Source organism: Mauremys mutica, chromosome 14 (genome assembly GCF_020497125.1).
Source record: "Mauremys mutica isolate MM-2020 ecotype Southern chromosome 14, ASM2049712v1, whole genome shotgun sequence".
Classification (NCBI taxonomy): domain Eukaryota; kingdom Metazoa; phylum Chordata; order Testudines; family Geoemydidae; genus Mauremys; species Mauremys mutica.
In genome coordinates this window covers 18,254,542-18,279,438 of record NC_059085.1, presented here as the reverse complement: position 1 = coordinate 18,279,438, position 24,897 = coordinate 18,254,542, and the positions used below count along the sequence as shown (strand labels likewise).

At 38.5% G+C, this 24,897-nt stretch overlaps 1 protein-coding gene across 4 annotated transcripts in view; it reads right to left on the bottom strand.

Moving 5' to 3' along the window:
* Positions 1-9,673: 9,673 nt before the first annotated feature.
* The window catches only part of TOX3 (TOX high mobility group box family member 3), an 88,186-nt gene continuing 72,962 nt past the window's right edge, over positions 9,674-24,897 (bottom strand). For all 4 annotated transcript variants that reach the window (XM_044986758.1, XM_044986761.1, XM_044986759.1 and 1 more), the window contains 4 exons: positions 17,667-17,936; positions 15,583-15,810; positions 13,698-13,778; positions 9,674-11,431 (listed from right to left, as the gene is read on the bottom strand). In XM_044986758.1, coding sequence (XP_044842693.1) covers positions 10,706-11,431; positions 13,698-13,778; positions 15,583-15,810; positions 17,667-17,936 — 1,305 coding nt within the window. In that variant the 3' untranslated portion in view covers positions 9,674-10,705. The remainder of the gene's footprint in view (positions 11,432-13,697; positions 13,779-15,582; positions 15,811-17,666; positions 17,937-24,897) is intronic.

Genomic DNA, 24,897 nt, shown 5'->3' with positions numbered 1-24,897 from the left:
CTCCAGCTACTAGCTCAGGGACTCCCTGGTCAGCAGCCACAGCCCACACTACCTATGGCTTAGTGCTTTTCCCCAGAGCCTTCTCCTGCTCACTGACTCTCCTCACTCCTCTGGGCTTGTCAGCTCTAAACTCCCTCCTCTTAGGGAAGAGCTATATGCTGGCTACTGACCTGTAGCACCAAACCATCACCCTTCACCCAGAAAGTATCTACAACCTAGTGCCTCTTTCCTTCCTGCTCCTGGGCTTTATACAGACCACTCCTGTTCCTGCCCAGCTGAGCCTCATTTAATCAGCCCCTTCTCCCGGCTCCTCCTCCAGGTGCAGCCTGGGAAGCTAATTGGGCCTAATTTACCCTCTCAGGGCCAGTGTGGAGAGAACACCCTGTCACACCCACTGTATAAGAGGTATTGGCTTCCATAGCAAATGCATATACACTGGCCATGAACAGGTTCAGGCTGGAAATTAGAAGGTTTCTAGCCAGCCAATGGGGGGGGGTGTGTGTGTGTTCTGGAACAGTCTCCCCCTAGGAGTTGTGGGGCCAAACAACTTAATGAGATTGAAGAGCAAGCTGGACAAATGTCTGAGTGCACTTTGTATGAGAGGGTTGCTTGTGATGGTGGGGAGCAGTGCTTGGGAGCCCCGGGGCTCACTTCTGGTTTATGTCTCTCAGGTGCCTGGCTGGCAGATTTCCCCCAGGTCAGATTGGCAGTAACAGGATTAGCTGGGTATATCTCACAATCTTTTCCCTGCCATTGCGGGAGCTTCAGGCACTGGTGTGTCTTGGTCCCTCCTATTCTCTGCCTGTAGCACATAACAGTCTAGTCTCCTGTGGGCAGTAATTCTTTGGTCTAATCTCAGGTGTTGGGTTTAGCGTGCAGGTGCTTGGTGGCCTGTGATATACAGGTCAGACTAGATGAGTTATTGGTCCCTCTGGCCTTAAACTCTATGAGGCTATTCACCTACAGGGGATGTGGTTGGCACCAGCCCTTTCTCCCCCGCACTAACCCCGGGAGAACTTCAAGTTACTACCTGAGTTGAGAAAGCTTAAACCAGCACTTTTGCCTATTGGCATATAAAGGATTGAGTATCTTCATTCCCAGGTTAGCCAAATCCCTTGTCCAATTAGTAAACACCATAAAATACGCTGTATATTTTAAGCAAGCACCTCTTATTGTTAATAACTATTGTTGAAGTATAATTGCAGTGTAGTTCCATAAAAATGTAATATAACAGTAGCATAATCCAATTAAACAATAGTAATTGTGAATGATTATACAAAATCTCAGTCTTTTTTATGGCTATTTCTAACAGTGAGCTTGTGTACACTATATAAACACCATCTGTAGAAAACCAGACATTCAACTGCTATCTGAATACAGATATATAAAAATGTATCATCAATGTGAGCAAAAATGTGAGCATAAAGTTAAACAGTTATTTTCTGCAACTTCCTGTAATCTACATTAAGTCAACAATTTACCCCTTTAGATTCACTTTCCTGCTTCGTTGAATCCAGGCTTAGTTACTTGCACCATTTTCTGTTTACTGCAGAAATCTATAGGCACAAGCCCTGAATCTCTAACTCCACCTCCACCAAGCCTTTCCCCAGGATTAAACATCCTTAATTTGCACTCCTGCATTCTGGCCCACGCCCTCTCTATGTGCAATTATGATTAAGCATTAGAGGTTGACACAGAGCAGTGGTTCCCAAATTTCTTGCAGTGAATAGCTTTGGAGGTTCTGCTAGTTGTGAATACCAAAGCAGGGTCTTTTCCCTCTGCAGAGGCCCCTTCCTAAGTATAAAGTACAAACAATGAAAATGAAAAGCAATAAAAAAAAAAAAGACTCTGGGCTCTGAATGCTTTTTAGGGTCAAGCACTAAAACCTTCTTTGACAGCTACACAACCCACACTTGTTCTCCTCAAGAGAATTTGACCTCAAGTGAGGAACTGAACAAAGAGCTTGTTTTGTCTAGAGTAGACAAATACGTTGTTCTAACGCAACAAACAAACTTCAGATAAAACACACAGATAAATGACAGGAGGGGGGAAAAAACTCACAGAGATGAGGCCTCAGTCTGCAAAACCCAATTTGTGCAAATTTAAAAAGAGAAAATATTTCTGATTTCATTTGACTTTGTAGAGCACAGCAGAAGGTTAATCAAACTAAAGCATTACGGTTCTCCTTTGTTATTGATTAACCAAAGCCAAGTAACATTATCATTTTATGTAATATATTTAAATCATGAGTATTTTCTCAGATGCTCTGCACAGTCACTCTACAGATTTCACTTGAAAGTTGTTTATATGTGAAAGCATAGAGGGTTGATACAAACACTTTGCTGTGATAACAACACAGGCTCATTTCATTTTCTCAGTTCAGCAGGAAATTACTTTTTTCCCCTTGGAATTCTCTCTCTCTCTCTTTATAAAAGAATTATTCCTGCATAATTTGAAATATAAGTGTGCTTTAAAATGCTGCACTTTTGTGCCAGCTTTCACCATAGGCCTAGGGCGACCAGATGTTCCAATTTTATAGGGACAGTCCTGATATTTGGGGCTTTTTTCATATGGGTTCCTATTACCCCCCACCCCCATCCTGATTTTTCACACTTGCTGTCTGGTCACCCTACACAGGCCTGATCCTAAGTCCACTGGAATCAATGGGAGTCTTTCACTGAGTTCTATGAGCTTTGAAACAGGCCCCAAGTACATTAGAAAACTGCTTTTGATGAGCCAGATTTTCTGCTATCATAACTCCATGGATTTCAGCGTTTCAATGGCATTACACCAGCAGAAAATTTGGCCCAGTGACTTGTTGGGTGAAATCTTGGCTCCACAGAAGCAATGGGAGTTTTACTATTGATTTCAGTTGTGCCAGGATTTCACCCACTGACTAATGAAGTTAAAACTGATTATACCATGGGCTGATCCAGCACCCACTGAAGTTAACGGTTAAACCTTCCATTGATTTCAGTGGGAACATGATCAGGCCTGAGGTCAGAGTACCTCATCTAGGAAGCCAGTGTCACCCTCCTCCTAAGCTAGTATTCTCTGATGTGTTCCTTACCTGCGCTATGGATTCTAATTCTGAAGTGGATTCCCCCATGACTATCTTGCAAGCAACACAGATGGAGCTACACATACATCTGTTAATTAATTCACATTGGTCAACTGCTATGAAAAGAACTAATTGGGACAAATTCAGCCTTGGTACCACTCCACTGATTTGCTCAGAACTGACCGTATTATTAAATTTTTATTGCTATTCTTATTCAAAGTTGTTTAATTTTTACATGCCAGCTAGCAATCGCTGGCCAGATTTTCCTAGGTGAGGGGACATTATTTCATGTATTGTGTGTGTGTGTGAGAGAGAGAGAGAACAAGGTTGTCCAATCACTTATAGTAACACCAGTATCCTGAAACTGTCACCATGAGTTCCAGACCTCACTTTTTCATTGCAAATGCACAAAGTAGCCTTAAACCTGTCTGTTACAATAAGATATAGGGAGAAAGTCAATACATCATCATCATCACCATTATTATCTGTATTCTGGTTGTGTCCATAATGGGCCGAACACTGCTCACACACTAAAGAGATAGTCCCTGCCCTGAAGAGGCTATAATCTAAAATGACAAAGTATAAAAGGTCAGAAGGGACACAATGAAATATATACACAGTTTTATATATGTTATATACATTATTCTCGTTCATAAATACACATCAGCTATAGCTAGCTGCCTCTCCCTTTTTGGCCATTTTCTTGTAGGCATCAAAGCAGAAATGGGTCTTGAAGAGGGATTTGGAGGGGGAGAAGCTTCATGGATCAGTTTCAGGTGGGCCTTCCATGTAGTTTGGAAACAGGTGCCAGGACAGTTGTGGGAAAAATGGGTGGAGAAGGTTGTCATCACTGACAAAACAGAGAGGATGGTGGGGAGAGCTGGGATAAGAAAAAGAACAGAAGTAGGGAGCAGCAGCACTGGAGAGGAACTTGAAGGTTAATATGTAAAGCTTCAACTTGATGTAGTTGGTAGCACCACTACTAGGCTCTGTAGTATAGTATGACTTTTTCTCACTCCACCACTCGGATGTGTCACGATGCTGCTCTTTATAGAGCTTTAATCCTGCACCCACTGAAGTCAAGCACAAAGCTCTCATTAATCGCGGTGATGCAGGTTCAGACCCTATGGAGGTTCTTTTTCATGACAGTATCTCAGCACTCAGTAACAGCAGCCAGCAGTGACAGCTGCAGAGGCATTGCCGTGCCAAGCCCCTCTAAGTCAGGGTAGGTAGCTAAAATGGAACACGCTGAAAGTTTACAAGGGTGGGACCCAGGCTGTACCTTTTATGTATTTACTTTGGCACTTCTGAGAGTAACACAGAGAGCACATACCCGCGTACACATAGGTGAGGGTGGTGATACCTGACTGCAAATTTATTTTGGATGTGTCAGGCCACTTGCTGTTTTTAATAAAATGATATCAGTGTTCAAATGGCCTAGATATCAGAGAGATAATTTATTGATGTAAGCCAAACTTTTCAAAAGTTGCCTGATTTTCAGATGTGCTGGACACCCACCTCTCCAGTTCAACTGGAGTTAGGTGCAAGGTGCTTTAAGTTGAGTAACCAAAATCACAGGCCATTTTTAAAAAAACGCTTTATCATACCACGTAGGTACATTTTGTGAGGTGCACTGAAAGCCAGAAGAAACTTCAAACTGAGACACTTCAAATAGGCAGTTACGAATGGGGGCTATACTTTAGTATACAGAATTTATTTTTTCATCGCTTTATGTTAATGACAAGTACTTGTTTGCTCTCTGTGCACCTGGGGCTGGGTTATTAAAAAAAGAGCTCCGACTTTGAAGCAACAATACACTTTGAACTTTTCAAATATCACCAGAGACTATAATGCTGCAGTGTTTGGAATATATATTCTCCTCATCTTCATTTTTGTAAAGTCTCTTTATACAGAATTTAAATATTTGGTCAAGACAACGTCTCTGAGAACTGAGACGAACACCAGTACAAGGACAGACTTTTCAGACCCTTGCACACAAAAAATGCAGAACTAACATTGAGCATGACTAAGCATGCAAATAAGTTAGATGGCTATTTTACTTCACGGTTGTAATGTGTACAATCACTGTACAAGCATAAAACGTAGGTGTATATATTTGCCTGCACATTTGCAAATAAGGCCCTGTAGTGGTTTGGAATAGAAACTAATAAAAGGAAAAACATCAATATGGAAAAATCTTGTTCTTTCTTTTCTTGCTCTATGTTATCTTCAGGATGTTGTTATTATTGTTATTGAAGGACTATTTCTGGAAAAAGATACATTTTTCAATTAGGTTTTAATCCAGCAAAGCATTTATGCAAGTGTGTAACTTTAAGCATGTGAGCAGTCACGTCAATGAAATTACTACTCACATGCTTAAAGTTACACATGTGCTTTATTGGACCAGGGCCTTGGGCTTAGCTACACACAAAAGTGGTACAACTTTAACTATACCAGTATAGTAATAGAAGTCCATCTACACTAGTGTGGATGCAGTTATACTGATACAAAGGTGTTTATATGAGTATAGTTCATTCCTAAGCCGTCTACCAATTTAATTTTTTCAGTTAGAAAAAAAAAAATCACATCTCTGGTCACTGTAGTTAAATCAGTACAAAACCTGTATGTAGACCGAGCTGCTGGTATAGAAGTTGAAAAAGTGAATACCCTGTGTGCTTGGACAGAAAACATTATTGAAAATATTTCCTCTCTACTCTGTAGTAGAGATAAATAGAGTGTACATCACAGTTGTTTAGTAATTAACTGTCAGAAAAGCTCATCCAAAGCAGTACATCCTTGTTAGATTTTAGTATTTTTAAAACAAAAAACAAAACAAAAAACTGTCTTTTTTCTGTCCCTCGGAGGCACCTACCTAGCATGAAACCCAACCCTCCTCAACCTTCAAAAACAGGAATTTGTTGGTGGTTGAAAACACTTACGCATTTTTCAGTTGAAGGGATTTTCATTTTTCAAGCTTTTTCATAAGCAAGCAGCTGACTTTTAAGAACTGCTTGTTTTTTCTATCCAGTGGCACAGACAAAGCCAGTGATTGATTTTCGAGGGTCGCAACTGCATCGCTAACTTGTACGCCGCACATCAAATGACCAGTTACACATCGAACTGGGGCTTTGAAAGTGCAAGCACAATAACAGAATAGGCAATTTAGGCATGCAATTGCATATACATTTTGTTCACCTAGGGCCAGATCCAGCCTTAGTGTAGCAGCTATGAGTTTCTCCATTTTTTTCTATTTATTAAAAGGTGCATCAAGTTGTTAATTTCTTTGAAAATCTGACCCCATCACTGCTGCCAGCACTGATTGAATCCAGGAGTCCTTTGCTCAAGCTGTGCTCTTCCAAAACCAGTTTGCATGGCTAATTTGAATGACCATGTGTTAATGGCTGGTAAGTGACGTACAGTTAGTAAAATATCCTCCCTGTTACTAAGCAGGAAGACACCTGTGCACATACATGTACTGAAAGATTTTCTGAATTGTTCTCACTCTGCTCTAGTGATCCTATTACCAGATAGAACAAATTCATTATTTATATTTCACAGGCAAACCAAAACCCAAACCAACCAAACAAAAAATAAAAAACAAGGGCATTTTATTTGTGCCAAAATGCTGGATCTGTTCTTTACCAATTAGATTTGTGAATTAATCTCTTCCGCTGACGGTTTAAAGTGTGTATTTTGAGAATAGTTTGTTCACAAACAGTACAATTATCCTATTTCACTTCCATCTACTTAGTCTATTAATGCAGGCGACTACTGAGTGTGCATTTTCCTGTAGCAGAAAAACTTAAAGTGTACCAAGAGACTACAGTGATAAATTACATGTACATGCTGTGTCATATCCAATTCGCTCAAATTGACTGTGCACTGCATTATGCTGTTAGTGCATGGAAGATCAATAAATATGGAGACAATCCAACAAGGCTTTCTCTATTCCCATCCAATTCTAGTAGGTCTGAGACAGATCATGCTACTATGATGTGTATGCTGCGGCTGAAGGGGGCAGGTGGTGCATAGACACCATTCAAACTTGGCCTATTCAATCCAAACTCCTCTAACTCTCCATTCATGCATAGCAAAACACCATCTGGTCCTATTTTGCCTCCAGCAATCACAGCTGACCAAAAACGATAATAACAGCTGTTGCAAAACAAAAGCCAAACAAAGGGGAGAGGGAAAGGTTAGAATGAAGTCCAGTGCTGAAAAATACTCCATGAAGTGAGAAATGGAAAAGGAGCCATTCAAATGTCCAAACCCCATTGAAAGGAATCAGCGCCAGACTTCTGGTTAAACTTGAGATATTTAATCCATCTGGCTAGAAAAATCTTCAAACCACAATGGTCAGGTGATAATATATAGTTGAAATTATGCTGCATAAAGGTATTTAAAGCCTTTGTTCTCTGAGTTGGAAACTAATGACCCCGTGTCAGCTAAAAATTAAACCTCCTTATGTTCTTTCATCATATGTCAGCCTAGGTTAATGTGAAAGTAGAATGTAGTTAACTGGGGTGATAAAGTATCTAAAACCTTGGGAAATGAAGGGGGTAGTTAAGTACTTGTTAATGATAGGAGTAAAAACTTTATTTAATAGGTGTATGACACCAAAATCATTAGGCATATTTCCTGTATGAATTGTATATTAACAGTTGTATTTCTGACCTCTAACAGCAAAATTATGTACTCAAACCTGGAGCATATGAATGCTAACTTGTACCATTTGAAACACAAGATGTTCTGCAATATGCTGTTGTGGACCATGTGAAATATAATTTTGTAACAAGCAGGGGGAAAGTAGTTTTCCATGATTCAAATCTTGACATTTAATATGTACAGTTCTGCTTAATGACTAATGTTTTTAACTGCAGTAATTAAAACTATTTTTCCTGGAATTGACTATCAATAGTTCAGCAGCACTGAATCAAATGGGATACCACCCAGGATTTATGAAATCATTTAATGAGTGTAATAACACCTGATTCTAACAGCAAATAGTTGAAAACAGACTTCAGTTGTAATTAGCTCTTATTACTAGTGACATTTTTCCAACAATACTTCATAGGTCTTCAAAATGACAATTATAAAACTAATACACAATTACTGTCACATGGAGTTTAGCAATTATTTTTGAAGACAGTTGTCTAAAGGTTTTAAAATAGATTATGAAATGGTTCCCATTGTTATGTAACGTTGGTTAAAACTGACACACAGAAAAATCTCTCACTGGCAACCTCTGCTGTGACATTTTTAATGCATGCAGACTTCCTCATGTGTGGAATAAACCTTCTCCCTCCCAGACGTAATTAGATATCATAGTAAGGCTATTTCAAACACTGGTACCTGTCAACTAACACCTATTATGAAATACTTCAATTTATACATGACTTTTTCTGCTCCAAGAAATCTATAAATTTATAATTAGAATCTCCTGCTGTTCAATATTTGTACATAATAAACAAAGTACCAGATTATGAAATATTGAAAGCTGAATTCATTATTAATAACTCACAACATATAGTAAATCTTCACACAACTATAACTGCAACTTTTTAGGAATCTATATTCCATTTTGTTGGGTTCTGTCCTGAGCTCAGTAGCCATGGACACCACCTCTAACATGCTCATTCTTTTCAGATTAGGATTCTGCTCAGGCTTGACACTTGCTGTTTTTAATTTTCATTTTATCATAAGCAGTTTTAGATTGTTGCCAGTGGTAATTTGCAATTTTTATCAAGACCTCTTCATTATAGTTTCTGACAGGACAGATGCTGTAATTAATCATGCAAGACAACTGGGGATAGTGGTCACAGTGCACTCATACTGCAGCTATTACGGGGAAAGAAATCAGAGAAAGAAAAAAAGAGTTCTTTTCCTTCTCAAGAATAAGAATGTATAAAAAGCACCAGCATCTTAACACTACAGTAGAGGAAGATTCCAAACCTGCCACGTGACATGCTTATGTTTTTTACCCCTATATATCACTCAGTGCTCATATGCTAAAATATGCAAATAAGAAATAGAGATGAGCCTGAATCACAAAGTTCAGGGTTTTGAATCAGCCTGTTACAGAACTATGGGTCTGTAGCAATGAAGTTCAGGGGTTTTTTAAATCCAGAATTTTGACTGAGACCATTTTGAAATACTACTAGTCTGCCCGATTCTGCTACCTTGTCTCCTCAAGTAGTGCCTTTGATATTATGCAACATCCGTGTATTGTGAAAGTTTTATAATCCCACCCTCTATACACTGCCTGTGCAGTTAGTCACAGAGACGCTAAACAAGTCATATGCTGTTCTTCACATGTTTTAACGAGGGCACTTGTACATATACCAGAACTGATCATATACAATACCAACAAATTTTGCACAGTACCTAGTTACACAGGGTGCTTGAGAAAATAAAAATCTGAAGGGAGAATAAGTAAGTTTTTAAAGACAGTACTATTAAAAGTGAACACTTTCTTTTGGTTGTTGCATCAAACACTTCCACTCCACTGGTTTTACTGAAATGTGTTTATTCTATAGCAAGATAAAAGCATTTATTTTAGATAAGCAAAATACAAACAACTTAATTGCTGCTATCATAACTCATAAAAAAGTATAAAACAGCTTAAAAACACAATAAGCAATGTAGCAATTAATAGTTCATGTTACCAGTGTTTACATTAAAGCCTCATTTATGAAAACTTTACAACACATGATATGAAAACTTACAACTTTTAAAGAAAATATTTACATTGATTATTCAGATGTGGAGCTTCTTTTATATATTCTACTGGTATTACAGCATATTAAAACCTCTTGCATTTTTTAATCTCAGTTTTTGTAATAACAGTTTTATTTAAGTGCATTTCCCTTTTAAAAATACAGTGTATTAAATCTGAAACTCATCACTTAAACACAGAATATAATATTCACATTTGTTTTGTAACTGGAATTAACATAATAGGGTAACGGTTGATATATATTTTGTTACAAAGTATGGTAGGTTTATTTGGAGAAATCAAAGTGAAAGGACGGGTCAACCATTTAAGTTTAGTCACTTGCGTTTGTTTTTCTGAAGACGTGTAGGAAAGAAAAAAAAATAAGAGCTTTGGCAAAAATCTGATTTACATTATTTTCATGACAAAAAAATGCCATCAACTACTCATGTCATACAAGTATGATTGTATGAAATCCAATCATTATTTTACAGGTTGTTACAACTGTGCTTTTAAGAGTTTCATGAGTTTAAACTGCCTTGAAGTGCATTACTCACTTTTAGAGAAAGAAAGGTTACATTATATAACTCCGAAAGGCCATTTTGCAGTCATAACATCCAAGTATTTATTAGGCCATTTGATTCACATATTGTAGGTAAAGCTTAAATAAATTAAAAAGGCCATCACATGAAAAGGAGCCCAGCTTTTATTTTTTTAATTTTTTTTTAACAAAACGATTTATAGTCAGCTAAAAGATGATACACAGCTACATTGTAGTTCTTTATTGCCTATCTAATAGACACTTTAGAGGATCGTTTGATCTGTTATGCATCTCTGCATAACTACCATCAACAATTTACAGTTTTCAGCCAAATATGGTTTACCCCTACCCCCTTGATAAATGCAAAACAATGTTGCAAGAACATTTATCTTCAGAAAATACTAACCTGCGATAATACTTGAGTCTGTGTTTGTGACTGGTGCTGCTGAGATGCTGGCTGAGGGCTCCCAATGGCAGGGATGGGTGAGGTCATCTGTGAGGCTACAGGGGAATGCTGCTGAGGAGAAGGCTGGGACTGGTGTTGCATGTGTTGCATTTGCTGCTGCTGCATTTGCTGAATCTGTATCTGTTGTAGCTGCTGTTGTATTTGCTGCTGATTAAGTTGCTGGTGAAGATGCTGCTGCTGCTGCAAATGTTGCTGCATGTGGTGCTGAAAATGCTGCTGTTGCATTTGTTGTTGGATTTGCTGATGCATTTGATGCTGATGTAGTTGCTGCTGCTGCATTTGCTGCATCTGTTGCTGCTGTAGCTGTTGCATCTGATGCTGTTGGGTTTGCATTGAAGGGCTTACTTGCGATGAAGATGGTGTTGCGACCATATTTGTTCCCATAGAGCTTATCAATGGGGCTGCAATGTTTGCTGGCATGTTTGGTGCAATGGTAACAGAAGCTACAATCTGATTCATTGGCAGTCTCATGGTTAAAGGTTTTGGAGCAATTGCCCTGGGAAGGGACTGTTGGAGAGTCTGAGGAGATGCAGACACTGTTGCATGTTGAGAGAGAGGAGTATTCAGCAGAAGGGAGGATGACAAATTAGTGGACGCTAACGTTTGCTGAACAGACCGTATTGTCTGGGCTTCAGCTGATTCTGCAGCCGCCTGCATTTAAAAGAGACATTCAAGAGCTGATATTGGTACAGAGAAGGGCATTATTATCAGGCTCACAAATTATATGAAGTCCCTTTCTGCCCTCATATACTGTTAATGTAAACAGCTTAACATGAAGTAGGAAAGAGAATTCATCCTAAGCAGTCTTACAGTTGTTATAGTGGTTCATGCAGCAGATATGAGTCACAACACTTCTTAAGAGTTTGCACAATACAGCTGATTTCCTTTATTGAACAGCAGTTTCAATAGATCTATTGTCTCATTTCTTATTTCTTCCCTTTTAAATTAAATCTGTACAAGATAGAGAGCCGGCAGGGATCCTGGCTAAGAGTTACCCAGATCAATTTAAGGGACCTCACATTTTTACAGGGATAAAAAGGGGTTCTGTTGAGGTGAAGAGAAAATCCAGAAGCTGCCAAGGAAAGAGAGAGTTTTTTTTCTGGAAAATATCAATTAGCAGGGAGAAGAGACCATTAGGGCTCAGATTCATTCCATCCTGCATTAATACACCGCTCTAGCTGGTATCACAAGCAACTAAAGTTCTGATTCTGACAGAAAGCTAAATTCTGCTCTCCCTGAACCCTTGCAATCCTGCTAAAGTCAATGGGATTGCATGGGGGAAGACCTGAATTTGGCCCAGCGGCTTTAAGATAAATACCCACAGGGACATCATGGCACAATACGTTGCATACTTGCATATTTGTTTTCCACAAAACTTTCCTGTGATGGATGTGAATGGAATTACATGATGACACAGCACTGAAGGGCAAAACCTCTTTAACTGACTTGTAGAGTATGGTTCTCAACGATTTATTGTCATTAGTGTACCAAGTCGGAGTTCTTTACAGATGATTAAAGTCTAAAGGGATTTCAATGAGAGTTAGGCACCTAAGCATTTTTGAAAATCCCAGTCAGTGCCTATCTGCATCTTTAGGCACCTAAATATATTTAACAATCCAGGCCTGTTATGCTGACCAATAGTGTATCATTGTTTCTGTGTACTCCCCTGTCTGTCTATATCCATCTGTTCTCTTGTCTTGTATGTAGATTATAAGACCCTTAGGATAGGGACCATCTTTTTGTTCTGTGTTTGTAAAGTACCTAGTACAATGGGATTCTGGTCCATAACTAGAGCTCCTAGCCACTACAGTAATATAAACAACTAATAATAATAATAAGTCCCACTGTCTTTGAAAGACAATGATACTTTGGCTCCTAAGCAACCTTGGTGCTTTTGAAAAGAGGATTAGGGTAACATTTTCAAAAGTGTCCAAGTGACTTAGTGGCCTCATTTTACAAACCCTTGAGATAATAAAGAGCCATATCCTGCGGACAATATAACTTCAGATATAGCTCAAAGTTTTCAACTACTGGTGTTTTGATATTTGTAATCTGAATTATATGAAATGCTCAACACTTTCTCTTGTGCTATTCATATAAGTGATCTTGAAAGCTGGTTTTCATCATTTTCTTGTACTGTTTCCTTATGTTTTATTGTTGGAGTTAGGGATTCTTTTGTAATTAATCCATGAGACATGTAAGCAGACTATTAATTGTATCTAGTAATTCTTCCATAGATATTTTAGTTGGATGCATGCATATATCTCTTGCTTATGTTCAAATGTGAAAGAAGTAGAACCAATCTAAGAATGCCAATTAAAAGGCTACTTCTTACATAAGAATGCTATAGGCTGACTTTCCTCATATTGCAAGTTGGATTTTATAATTGTATTTCTTCTAAAGTACTCAGTATGGATCCTGGTTGTCCATTTGCAGGTACTTTCTAAATTCAACAGCAAGAAATACACAGGCTTCATTGCAGCTCATCTTCCACCTTGCCCCATATCCAATATAGTCTGTGTCTTCTTAAAAAGTGGGAACTTGGAAAATTCTGCAAATAGCTTGTAAATCTGAGTATTTAAAAGTCAATACATTTCTAATTATCAAATTCTACTTTTACAAACTGTCACTCACCATAGTGGCATGTATTATGTTACTTCTAAAAATAACCCAGAGACAAGGTGTGTTTGCATAATTATTGTCTGACATTTATTATTGTGATTTTAGGACTATGAAAAAATTTTGTGCAAGAACTAAGCACAGAATGTCATTTGAGCTGTTATACAAAATGTTTCAGGGCTATATTAAAGAAACTCTGGGATTCTAGATTTATTTTTAATCACATGACAAAATTCACATTTAAATAACCATTGGCAAACTCTACCTTATGTTTGATTGAAGTCACCATCAGGCTTACCTTAGAAACAAGACTAGCTCTATAGGCAGCAAGTGCCTTTAGGTATTCTTTTTTGGCAGCTTCTGTTTTCCTTTTATATACCTGTTAAAGACACCACAATTAACACCAACTTCAGCGTATACATTTTTCACCATAAAACACCACTTGCCCCAATGGGGTCATGCTTGTATACATGCAAGGAAATTAAAGATATAGTCCTGCTTTTCAGTCTATACACCCTATACAAAATGTTGACAACTAGCCTTACACTGAAAATCATTTTACCTTACACTGTACACTATCTACTCCTGTAGATGAACATCAGTTTTCAGCTTACTGCCTACCTGTTTGGATTTTAACCACGGTACCCTAATGTTTTCCTTTGGTAATCCTTGTTATCACTAATCATATTATTGTTCTATGGCTGCTACAAATTGCTATAGTGCATGGTCTTAGCTGGTGGTCAGTACTATTAAGTATGACATTTCTTTCAGCAAGATGTTTCCTTCTCCATGACGTGATTTCCAGGCTTGTCTCACCTCTCTAGGAACTAATACTGTACTAAGACCCCAGTTATCAGGGAGATATGGCAGGAGTGCAATTTCAACTGCTGGTAGAAGAGAAGAGAATGAAATTAAGTCTGAAAAACTAGTGAAAATCTCCAGGGAGTGAAGATTTTTTTTTAGGCAGTATGGATGAAGATGTAGAAAAACATCACACTCTATTAAGGGTCGGATTTTGAAAAGTGTACAAAGTTGACCTAACTCAATTCTCACTGACTTTAATGGAAACAGAGTTAAGCCAAAGCTGAGCCCTCTGTATTTTTGTGTATCTCACTTTCAATATATGGAAAAAAATCACCTTTAAACAGCTAACATTTAGCAGGCTGAAAATCTTCCAAAGAAATCATACACTGTATGTCCAAAACAAGAACCGTTCATAGCTTGCCACAAAATTGTTTTCCAAATTAAGGAGCTTAAGGGGTGACTGGAGATCTCAGAATTGAGAGACAAAATATACTTTAGGATCGGGGATTTTAACTTCACTAACCAATGAAAACTAGAGCAGTCACCATTAAACCAAAACCAGGTGAATCAGCCACTTTACATGGTAGCAGGTGCTTTGTAACACGAGGCTAATAAGTATGCCTCTCCCTTCTTCACATTGTTCTGCTTATCACTAAGGGGTCTATTCTTCTATCAACATGCAAACATAACTTCCATTAACAATAATGGGGGTTGCGCAGAAGTATCAACAGGAGAACTATCAACAGGAGAACAGACCCCCAAGGACTCTATTATTTTCTCAATTCATGCGTAGGAGTTGTGTGGATATGGAGAGGAATACAACCCCTAAGAAGGAAACACTAATCTCTGAAAACTCATTCTACTGTACTAAGTTTTAAAATGAGCTATGAATAAAATTTCAAACACTAGGCTGATATAATGAGGCACACAGGGTGGGCTTCAAAGGTTTGAAACCAACAATCTTTGAAACAAAGGATCATAAAGAAGACCAAAGGAAATGGCAAATGTGTTGCACCTTCCCTTCTAGTCTAAATTTTGAGTAAAGTAAAAAGAAAAAAAGTGTAACAATATATTATTTAATTATATATAACAGGGTACTGGGATGCCATCACCCAAGCTTTCTCCAAACTGACCTGTAGACTGGACTTGATGGCAACAGAGTTATCAACATGAATTGATAGGACACCAAAGTTCGATACCACCGTCAGACTCCTATAACAACATGCTGTTTTGCGGTCAGCTCCTCAGGAAATGTAAATCAGCATAGCTCAGTGGAGCAACATTGATATACACTAGCTGACAATCTAGTTCCTGCTATTTACTTGTCATTTTACTTCTCACAATATACTATTGCATAACTGCAGTCTATTCTTTATTACCTGTTTTTGTTCTTCTCCTAAACTGTCCCACATAGATGCTACTATTTTTGAAACCTCTCCAAATGTAGCATTAGGGTTCTGCCCTTTAATTGCAGCCTGTGTGTCCCTGAAGAATAGAGCATATGCTGACACTGGCTTTTGTGGTTCATTGGGATCTTTCTTTTTCTTCTTCTTTGGAGTCTTGGGCTTCTTGCCAGAATCCGGAGCAGCTCTTTTTTCTCCAGTAGCCTAAGAAACAGCAACAGAAATCATTGCCTACATGGTATATGCACTTGAAATATAGTTAGGAAGATAAAATGTGTATGAAAAATCCTCAGAAGTTCTATTAAACAACAAATGAATAAGATTAATGGACAGGTAATGTTTTAGAATCCTGTTGTGCAACCCTTACTCCTGCTAAGTAGAATTAACTCAGGTGTTTAATCCCATTGGCCTTAATGGAACTAAATGTGTGTGTAATAACTATTCAACATGACTAAGGGTTGCAGACTCAGTCCCTTAAGTTTTAGATGGGAAGAGCATGTCCTGGATATAATTTCTATAAAAATTAATACAGGATACATTACATATTTTGTGCATTCTCCATGAAAGAATAGATTTCAGCAATAGAAACTCAAAAATAAGAAGCTTAGGGGCACCTCCTGGTCCCTTGGCTAAGCCTGTTAACTCCCACTTGGACCAGGGGTTACGAATACTTTCCTCTGGCTACAGAGCAATAGTGGAGTCATTCTTCAGAAGTGTGCATAATATAGCTCTTTAGTGATTTTAGGAGGATATCTTAGGCATATATCAAGTATCAGAGGGGTAGCCGTGTTAGTCTGGATCTGTAAATGCAGCAGAGTCCTGTGGCACCTTATTAGACTAACAGACATATTGGAGCATGCATCCGACGTAGTGGGTATTTACCCACAAAAACTCATGCTCCAATACATCTGTTAGTCTATAAGGTGCCACAGGACTCCTTGCTGCTTAGGCATATATGCATGTATAGGCCTATTTCTTTATGACAAATTTCAGATTTTATAGATGTGATCAGTCAGTTTACGCTATCTTATAACTGTTTTGACATTTTAACATTCTTTAGTGTCATATATTAAAATATACATGCATTTTGCTAGAAATAAAGGTTGACCTTTCCCTTTTTATGAAAGTGTTAGTATGCCTGGAGTTCATTTCCATTGAGATTTAAATAGACCTGTTAGCAAAGGAATTATTCTGGTCAGATCAACTGAAATTAATACAAATATTTGAGCAATGAGAATTTACTTAAGGGTTAGGGTTGCATGTACTACCCAGGCAGATCTCCTGATGAAACCAATGGGAACTGTGCAAGTGAAAGCTCTGCAGGATAGGGTCGTCATATACCAAAGTAATATTATGGAGAAAAGTATCAGAGGGGTAGCTGTGTTAGTCTGGATCTGTAAAAGCAGCAAAGAGTCCTGTGGCACCTTATAGACCAACAGACGTATTGGAGCATGAGCTTTCGTGGGTGAATACCCACTTCGTCAGATGCATGTGTCTGACAAAGTGGGTATTCACCCACGAAAGCTTATGCTCCAATACGTCTGTTAGTCTACAAGGTGTCACAGGACTATTATGGAGAAAGTCTTTTCTTCACCATATCCCTCTGCTGCCACAGAGTATCCCTAGAACAGCAGAATGGGGTAGAATGGAGGAGCACATCTATGTTGTAAGAAGCCCCCTCTGTGACTCTTGGAGGGGTCCTCAGGAGGGTCTCCTGTGTGCCAGCCTCAGGGAGGTTTGGGGAGGATCCTTGGCAGGGAATTGATGACTACATGGATCTATCAGTTCACTGTTTCTCCACCCATCAACCCACAGGAAGTGGTGGAATTGGAGTGTGATAGCAGTGTGTGTTCCCTCTAGCTCTGTAGCAAATAGGCAAATATAATTTTACTAAGTAAAGAAGTCACCCAGAGCTTATGAATATTGCCACAATCATATACTCCACTACTGAAATACTTGTATATTTTACCTGGCCACATTGCAGTGAAGTCAGCAGTTCTACTGCTACATATTCAAAACTATATTATATCTAGTCATATATATTAACACACATAACTTACTCTGTTTGATTCATCTGCATCCTCTTCATTTATAGAGCTGGATGGGGAAGGAGTTGCTGATTTACTTGCAGGAGGTGAAGGAGAAGTATGTGGCAAGCTAGTGCCTCCTAAATTTAGTCCCAGCTGTGCACTTAGCTGAGACTGGTTAATGGTGGTTAACTGACTAGGAGGCATAATTCCTGAACGAGCAGCATCAGTCATATGAACAATCGATCTCATAATCAAAGAATGATCCTGGCGATACTGTGAAACTTGTGAGTGGCTATGATCCTAAAAAGCATGGAAAGAGCAAATATTTAGCAGTGACCATAAAATAATCTTATGGATCATTTTAACAGTCTTATTTAGTTGACACTGTCAACTTGAAATCTAGTCAGTTTAAAAAATCAGTTAAAAGCAGCTTGAGGTATAACACCTTCCCCAGAGTCCCCCTACCCATTATTGTGGCATTACAATCATATTTCCCTAGTCTTTAAAATGTTTTCCACCTCTTGTTGTTGCTGTGCAGATTACCAACACAAACAACAAGGGGAAAACACTGACTGACTGTGCAGGGGAAACATTGAAACTGACTAGACACAAATTGCTGCTATCCACACACCAAGTAAACAAAATGAAAAAAAAATAAAAATTTTCCTCTACTGAATGGCAACTCAGTTGTTACATAGTTCTTATTTGTAACCAACATAGGTAAAAAAATAATTCAGACTGAAGTGGAATCCAAGTTATTTTAAGCAAAGAACCTGTGGAGTCTGGAACTCAGACATTGCAGCATGCTAGTGCACAGTTCAAATAATTCAAATCACTGCTAAAAAAAAACATTCTGCAGGTAGCCTACAAAAAAGTAAATATACACAGATAAAAATAAAAACCAAATAACTAAGTACACATGGAACTAACAAACTACATCCTAATCATCAGTCTTATTTTTCTTGCATATTGTGTCTCTGACTCCCACCGTTTGTGGGTTTTTTGTCTTTACAGATCAAAAACTCTTGAGGGCCAGGACTGCTTTCTTATGAATCTGTACAGTAGCTAGCATGTTTATAAATAACAACAGAGATCCTGAATGTAAAATGAACTTGAATCTGTCTATGTAGAACTAGGTTTTATTATTTGTAAGTATATAAAGATCAATATTCCATAAAAGAATATTTAAAAATGAAAGAAAAAAATGCTCATTTATAGACCACACTTAGTAAATGGAGAGAATAAAAATCTCACAAATTGATTCAGAAATCTGCCTAATCTATATTGTTCAAACAGAGGGAAATGCAAGAAGTAAATTAGATTCTGAACATTCTTTCAGTGCTAATAACCTATACCATAATTAGTTGCACATGAAGGAATACTTAAAGAAATACAGTTGAACCTCAGCAAACTGCAGATTCATGAAGTGCTCAATTTACAGTCCATCCCCAACTTCCCTGCTGGGTGCTGAGCTTACTTGAAAAACTGGCCAGAAGCATCTCAGTAGGACCTGGTAAGTGCTGAACTAATTTGACAATCTGGAGTTTAAGTGCCTAAAATAAGGCTGAACTCCTTCAGAATTGCCTCTACAGAGTCTGACTAGACTGGTCAGGAATTTTCAACAAAGCATTTTTTCTTTTCTTTTTTTTAAAGTCAATTCACCCAAACCAGTAGTGTTTATGAAACAGGTTCATATTCAACAAACCACCTGACTAAAAAAAAAAAATGTGAAAAAAAGTTTCAGAAATGGTTAAAACATTTCATGTCAACTTTTTTAAATTTAAAAAGTTACCAAAATGAAACATTTCAATGGACCTGAACCAAAACATTTTTGTGCACATTTTTTTTTGTTTAAGATTTTGATATTTTGTTCCATTTCAAGTTAGGAAAAAATTTTAAAGTCTCAAAAATATTCATATTATGGGAAAACCATTTCCTGAAAGTTCCAAGGTGTGAAAATCTGGCCTGAAGTGCTGCAAGGGTTGGTAGTGGAAGGTGATGTTCATTCAACTTTCCATCCTCCTCATCTGTTGGAAACAAGATTTCCCAGCATCTCTCACTTCTCTTAGAGCACCAAATAAGTGCCCCTTCTACATTAACACTGAATCTAGGGTTCTCTTGTTTTTGTGCTGATACCCACTGTGGAAGCCTCCTTCAATTTGCAGAATGGTCTAGCACACAGCTATGGGATCATGAATGTTTCCAGTGCCAGAGAACACCAGGTTGTGGGAGAGCAAGGCTATCTGCCACACAAAACACTCAACCATACCTAGTAGAAGTACTTCACTGGGGTCCAACACAGATGCACTAACCCTCCAAATTCAAGGTACAGATCCAACATGCTGGGATCTCAGAACCCACCAAGAGCTCCCCCAAATTTCCTGTGGTCTACGAGCTGCTGCCAGCTGGGCTGCTCATCCCTGTTGGGCTTCATTTCTCTTCTTATTTCTCAAATGCTTTTATTATCTCCCACCACCAAGAAAAGGAGCCTAGTTCCCTTAGAAATGAATGTGTGTGCCAAAAATGAAGCACTTGATATAGAAATGTTTAAACCATCAGACTGATTAGTTGAAATGCCTATTTGCTTCAGGGCACCTTTCTGTGAAATTTACTACCACTAACTATAGGGTCACTCTGATTTAGAGTTATATTGACAGTGGCATCTGGAAGTCATTACAAGACTTTTTTAAGGGATATCACTTAATTCAGTCCTTTTGCTTTACATACTCTGGTTTACTGCATTAAGAAAAAAAATTGCTGTTAAAATAAAGGTGGAGATCATCAGAATTCGCTTTCTTTGTGGGTCATGCACAAAGCAGTTTCTAGGAAGTATTCTACCTCTAAAAGACTAGTTTTCCCTCGCTTCCTTGCTGTTACACAAAACCATCTTTCACAGTCTTTATACCAAAGCAGCAGAATACGAAGCCCTGGGTTACAAATGATTTACTCTAAGTCTTGTCATTTTGGTTGAGTCTATGATTTTATTGAAACTAAATTCTCTTGACTTTGCATTGACTGAGAATTTAATTTTATATACAAGCCCATGAATTGTTCACTGTTCCTTCTTTTGAGATGTTTGTGTGGGAGAGGGGGAGTTCTCTTTTTTTCCCCTCTTTGTATTTCTTTATTATTCCCTTCCCTGTTTTGCCTCAATAAAAATTTAAGCAAAAACACAAACTGGAAAGTAAGTAACATTTCGTAACTGGAAATGGCTAACTGGCATCAAATAGAAAATCTGATATGAAAAAGAAAATATTTTAAAGGTTCTGGTTCTTATATTCTGATTTGGTAAAATTAATAGTTTCTATTGTCATGTGACAACCATCAGCAATACATTTTCTGCATTTATATTCAAAGTTATATTCCCTAATATATGTATTTAAATAGCATGATGAATGGAGTGTGAATGCAATTATGATTTTGTGGATATACGTCATTGTGAATTTCAGTAGAATACTGTACATAACTGCATGCAGAGGAGATTTCAGAAAAGGAAGTGGAAGAGCTTTTTGTATTTTTATAATGGTCTGATGTGATAGTATTAAGGTATGGGATATACACAGTCCTAATTTTTTTGGTTCACAGCCTTGGTGAATTCCTTCTGAGCTTGTAAATCAACTTGAGGACACCATTATCACGTAAACTTCCACCAAGATACCTTAATTATTTATTTTATTCTCAAATATTTTAAACATGGTGGTGTCCTTATCTTCCGATAGACTTCAGAGTGGTAGCCGTATAGAGTCAACAGAATCAGTAATATTTCCTTCATTATCTAGAGAATTATGAGAAACTTTCACATATCAGAAGTATTCATGGAAAGAATATAATCAGTGTTTGGATCACAGTGTCTATGTGAAATTTTAATTCCATTAGTACTTGAAACACTGACAAGTGAAACAGCAAAGCTCACATATTCAGAATACATCTTTTTGGAATAGTCAAAATAACAGATAATAATATGTGCCCATTTCTAGAGCCTTGCACAGATACAAAATTTGTATCTGCATCCGAACCAATCTGCAAAAATGATCCACGGATGCGGATATCCACAGATTTGCAGGGCTCTACCAATTTCGTATTATGAATGTACATGGGGTTCGGTGTGGTTTTTTATTTGAAATGTGCACAACTTTCATAATGTAACTCAAAACTTAGATCAGGTTTGCCAAAATACTCATGAACCTTTTAAGATGAACTGAATCAAGTTTTGAGTTAACCTGGTCTGATTTATGGTTTTGGGTTGAAATTGGGCAATACTTCATGGTTCTGACCTGAAATGAGACAAAACACAAGCGTCCAGTAGCACGAAGGCTAAATCAGGTTTGACTATCATAAGAATTCAGGGGATGCAAACTTATATGAATTTGAAATAAAAAAGGGAAAGGATTTGTATGAACTCCCTGCAGACTGAAAACCCCAGGAACTCAAGTCAGCAGACATGGGCCATTTGCGTGTACTTATTGTAGTGTAGACATACCCAAAGTTTCACTCAGCTCTGCTTAATATCCCTCAAGTGCACTAAAGATAAAGTTACGATGAAGTCCGGTGCAAAAGCACTGTTGTGAGGGAGTCAGCAAACCCTGCCCCTTCAAGAACACCCATGCTGGGGGCAAACCAATATTTAGCCCAAAATGTTTTACCATCAAAACTCTCCTCTCTCAAACTATCCGCAAGCAAATCTTAGTGTCCATTATATATGTGTGACTAATTTAACTGTTCATAGTCCTAGAGCTCTGCACTATTATCTCAGTGTAATGTGATACACAGAAGGCAAGATCAAAGGAACCAAGAGGATCTCCAGACAGCAGACTGCTCCCTGCTTTGCCAACCTATCTAATAGTCTTTTCTGTAAGCATCCTTTTTTAAAGGATTGTCCTTTTGAATTGTTCATCTCCCACTTCCCTCACCAAGGAACTGAGGCAACTACTGCAGTGCACCAGCACAATGTTGCAGACTTCAGTAGATGATCTGCAATGCAGATAAAATTGGCACTATACGGCCTTTCCTTCCAACCAAGGACACTGCTAGATGTTGCTCTTGTAACATCAAACTCACAAAACATCCAGCAGAAATTAAAGCAAACAATTTACCATTCCTCTTGATAGAAGAGAGAGTGAAATTCACCTGGTGCAAGAGGCTAGCATGAACCTGTACGCTGTTTATGTCCCATTTAAACCCTATTTTGACGGTGACTTCGGAGTAATGGCATTGCACTAGTCTTCTGCAGGCAGGAGAATTTCACCCTACATGAACATTTAATATGATATTTTAAAAATACAATTCTGAATTTTAGGATCAAATCACTAGAAAATTACTCTTTTGAATATCATGGAGCAATCCTGAAGTCCTGATACCTTCAAAAATAATGTTAAAATCAATGGGGCCAATCCAGAATAATTTATTTAGGCAACACTTCCACTTAATTTCAGTGGGAGTCTTGCAGAAAAAACACTGTCAGGACTGAGTCCAATAGATATTTTGACTATATAAAGATATAGGACCAGGCTCAAACTCTGAACTTGGTGGGTCAGTTTTTTAAGGAAGGCTATGGTAAATGTCCCCACAAAAGTATGTATTCCAGATCATACACTTATGTGTGCAAATTACTCTGTGGGTATACCAACTACCACCTTGAAAGTCGACTAAAAACATTACGCATTCTATTGCCAGTCAGATTTGTCACTGTCAAGATAACATAAGCCAATGTAATATACCAACTGATAAATTTACTTCAATATAAAAAGCAAAACCATCGGTTGTTCCTATCTGTAAATTACTCAGATTTTGTAAGTCAGCATCTCTCTGAAGGAAATCGTCCATGCTCTCTCTTCACAACTGCAGTATAGATAACACAATCCATTATCAAAGTTTTATAAGATTTGAATTTGTCCGTCCATCAAAAAAAATCATACTAACAGGATGCTTTTATCTGTCATAGATTCAATCCTTGTTTTATGAAATACAACACAAAGCTTTGCTCAGTATTGCCACAATTCAAGAAGTTTTCATGTTTTCAAATATACAGATTAGTAAAACACCAGCCCAGCTGTGGTTGCCAGCATCTCCTGTTCCACAGCCATGAGCCACAGTCTCATGTCCCTGGAGAGAGGAAAGTTTGCCTAGCCTTGTCCCACAAAAACGGGAAAGGATAAATGACAGTTTCCATTCACAGGGAATTAAGGATGCAAGATACATCTAGAAGTTCCTCTGGACAGAGGAGACATGCACAGGTTCTGCTACCTGAAACCACTTAGGCTGTTTTAAATCTTTTGGTCTAAGTGCACTACAAGTCTCTCAGGTCAAAAAGCCACTCATACAGGCACAGTTCATCCCCTGGAGATCTCAGCAAGACCACATATCTCCCCATCATTATACGCCTGCAAGGGAGAAAGTTTGGGATATATCTCAGTTCCTTTCTCACACAAAGAGCAGACAAAGGAGCAACTGCTGGATCACCCCTAAATCTAGGTGAGTGTCCCTTTCTGTCGGCCTGATCTCACATATCTCCATGTCACACCTGCTTATGCCACAGAATTTTTGTATATGCCTCCCTTCACAAACAAAACATGGGTTAGGAGGTGTGGCCAGCTCTCCCTACAGTCTGGGAGAGAGTGTGTTTTATCTCCCTACTTCTAATCCTATGGTCCGTTCAGTTTTCTCTGATGTTTTCTGAGTCTGGCTCCTGTACTGTCTTTCAGGCTTGGGCTGCAGCATAGCTGTGGTGGTCCCTCTGGTAGCTCAGCTTCTCCATGTAGTCTTATGTGGGCTGCACAACCTCCGCCAGCATAGACAGTTAACGTGGGTCCACCCAAATCTGCAACTCTTGAGCCGACGGCCTAAAACCAATCCATAATTTCTTCCACTGACTAATATTCAGGCTTGAGACAGCAAGTCACTTCGTAGGTTAGTTGCTAGGTGAAGGAGTGCAGCCACAACCCTGAGGAAAAGAGCTTCCCCCAGAAATGCTGCTGGTACTTCTCCTCAAAGATCCTAACCCAGTCTAGGATGGCCGCCAGGGACAATGAAGGTCGTCAGTGGCAGTGTTCTTACCAAAGGCCAGAAAAGAACTTGGAAAGGAGCAAAATGGACAGCCCAGGACTACTCCCAGGCAACAGCAGTATCCATCTGCTCAAAGGTGACCAGGCACGGCCATCATTCGGTCCCATCTTGAACAGAGAAAGGATGATGGCTATTGGTAGCCTGAATGGTATGTCTGGAACATTTGCTCCTGGAATTGCTGCTGTTGGAGTTGGGCTGC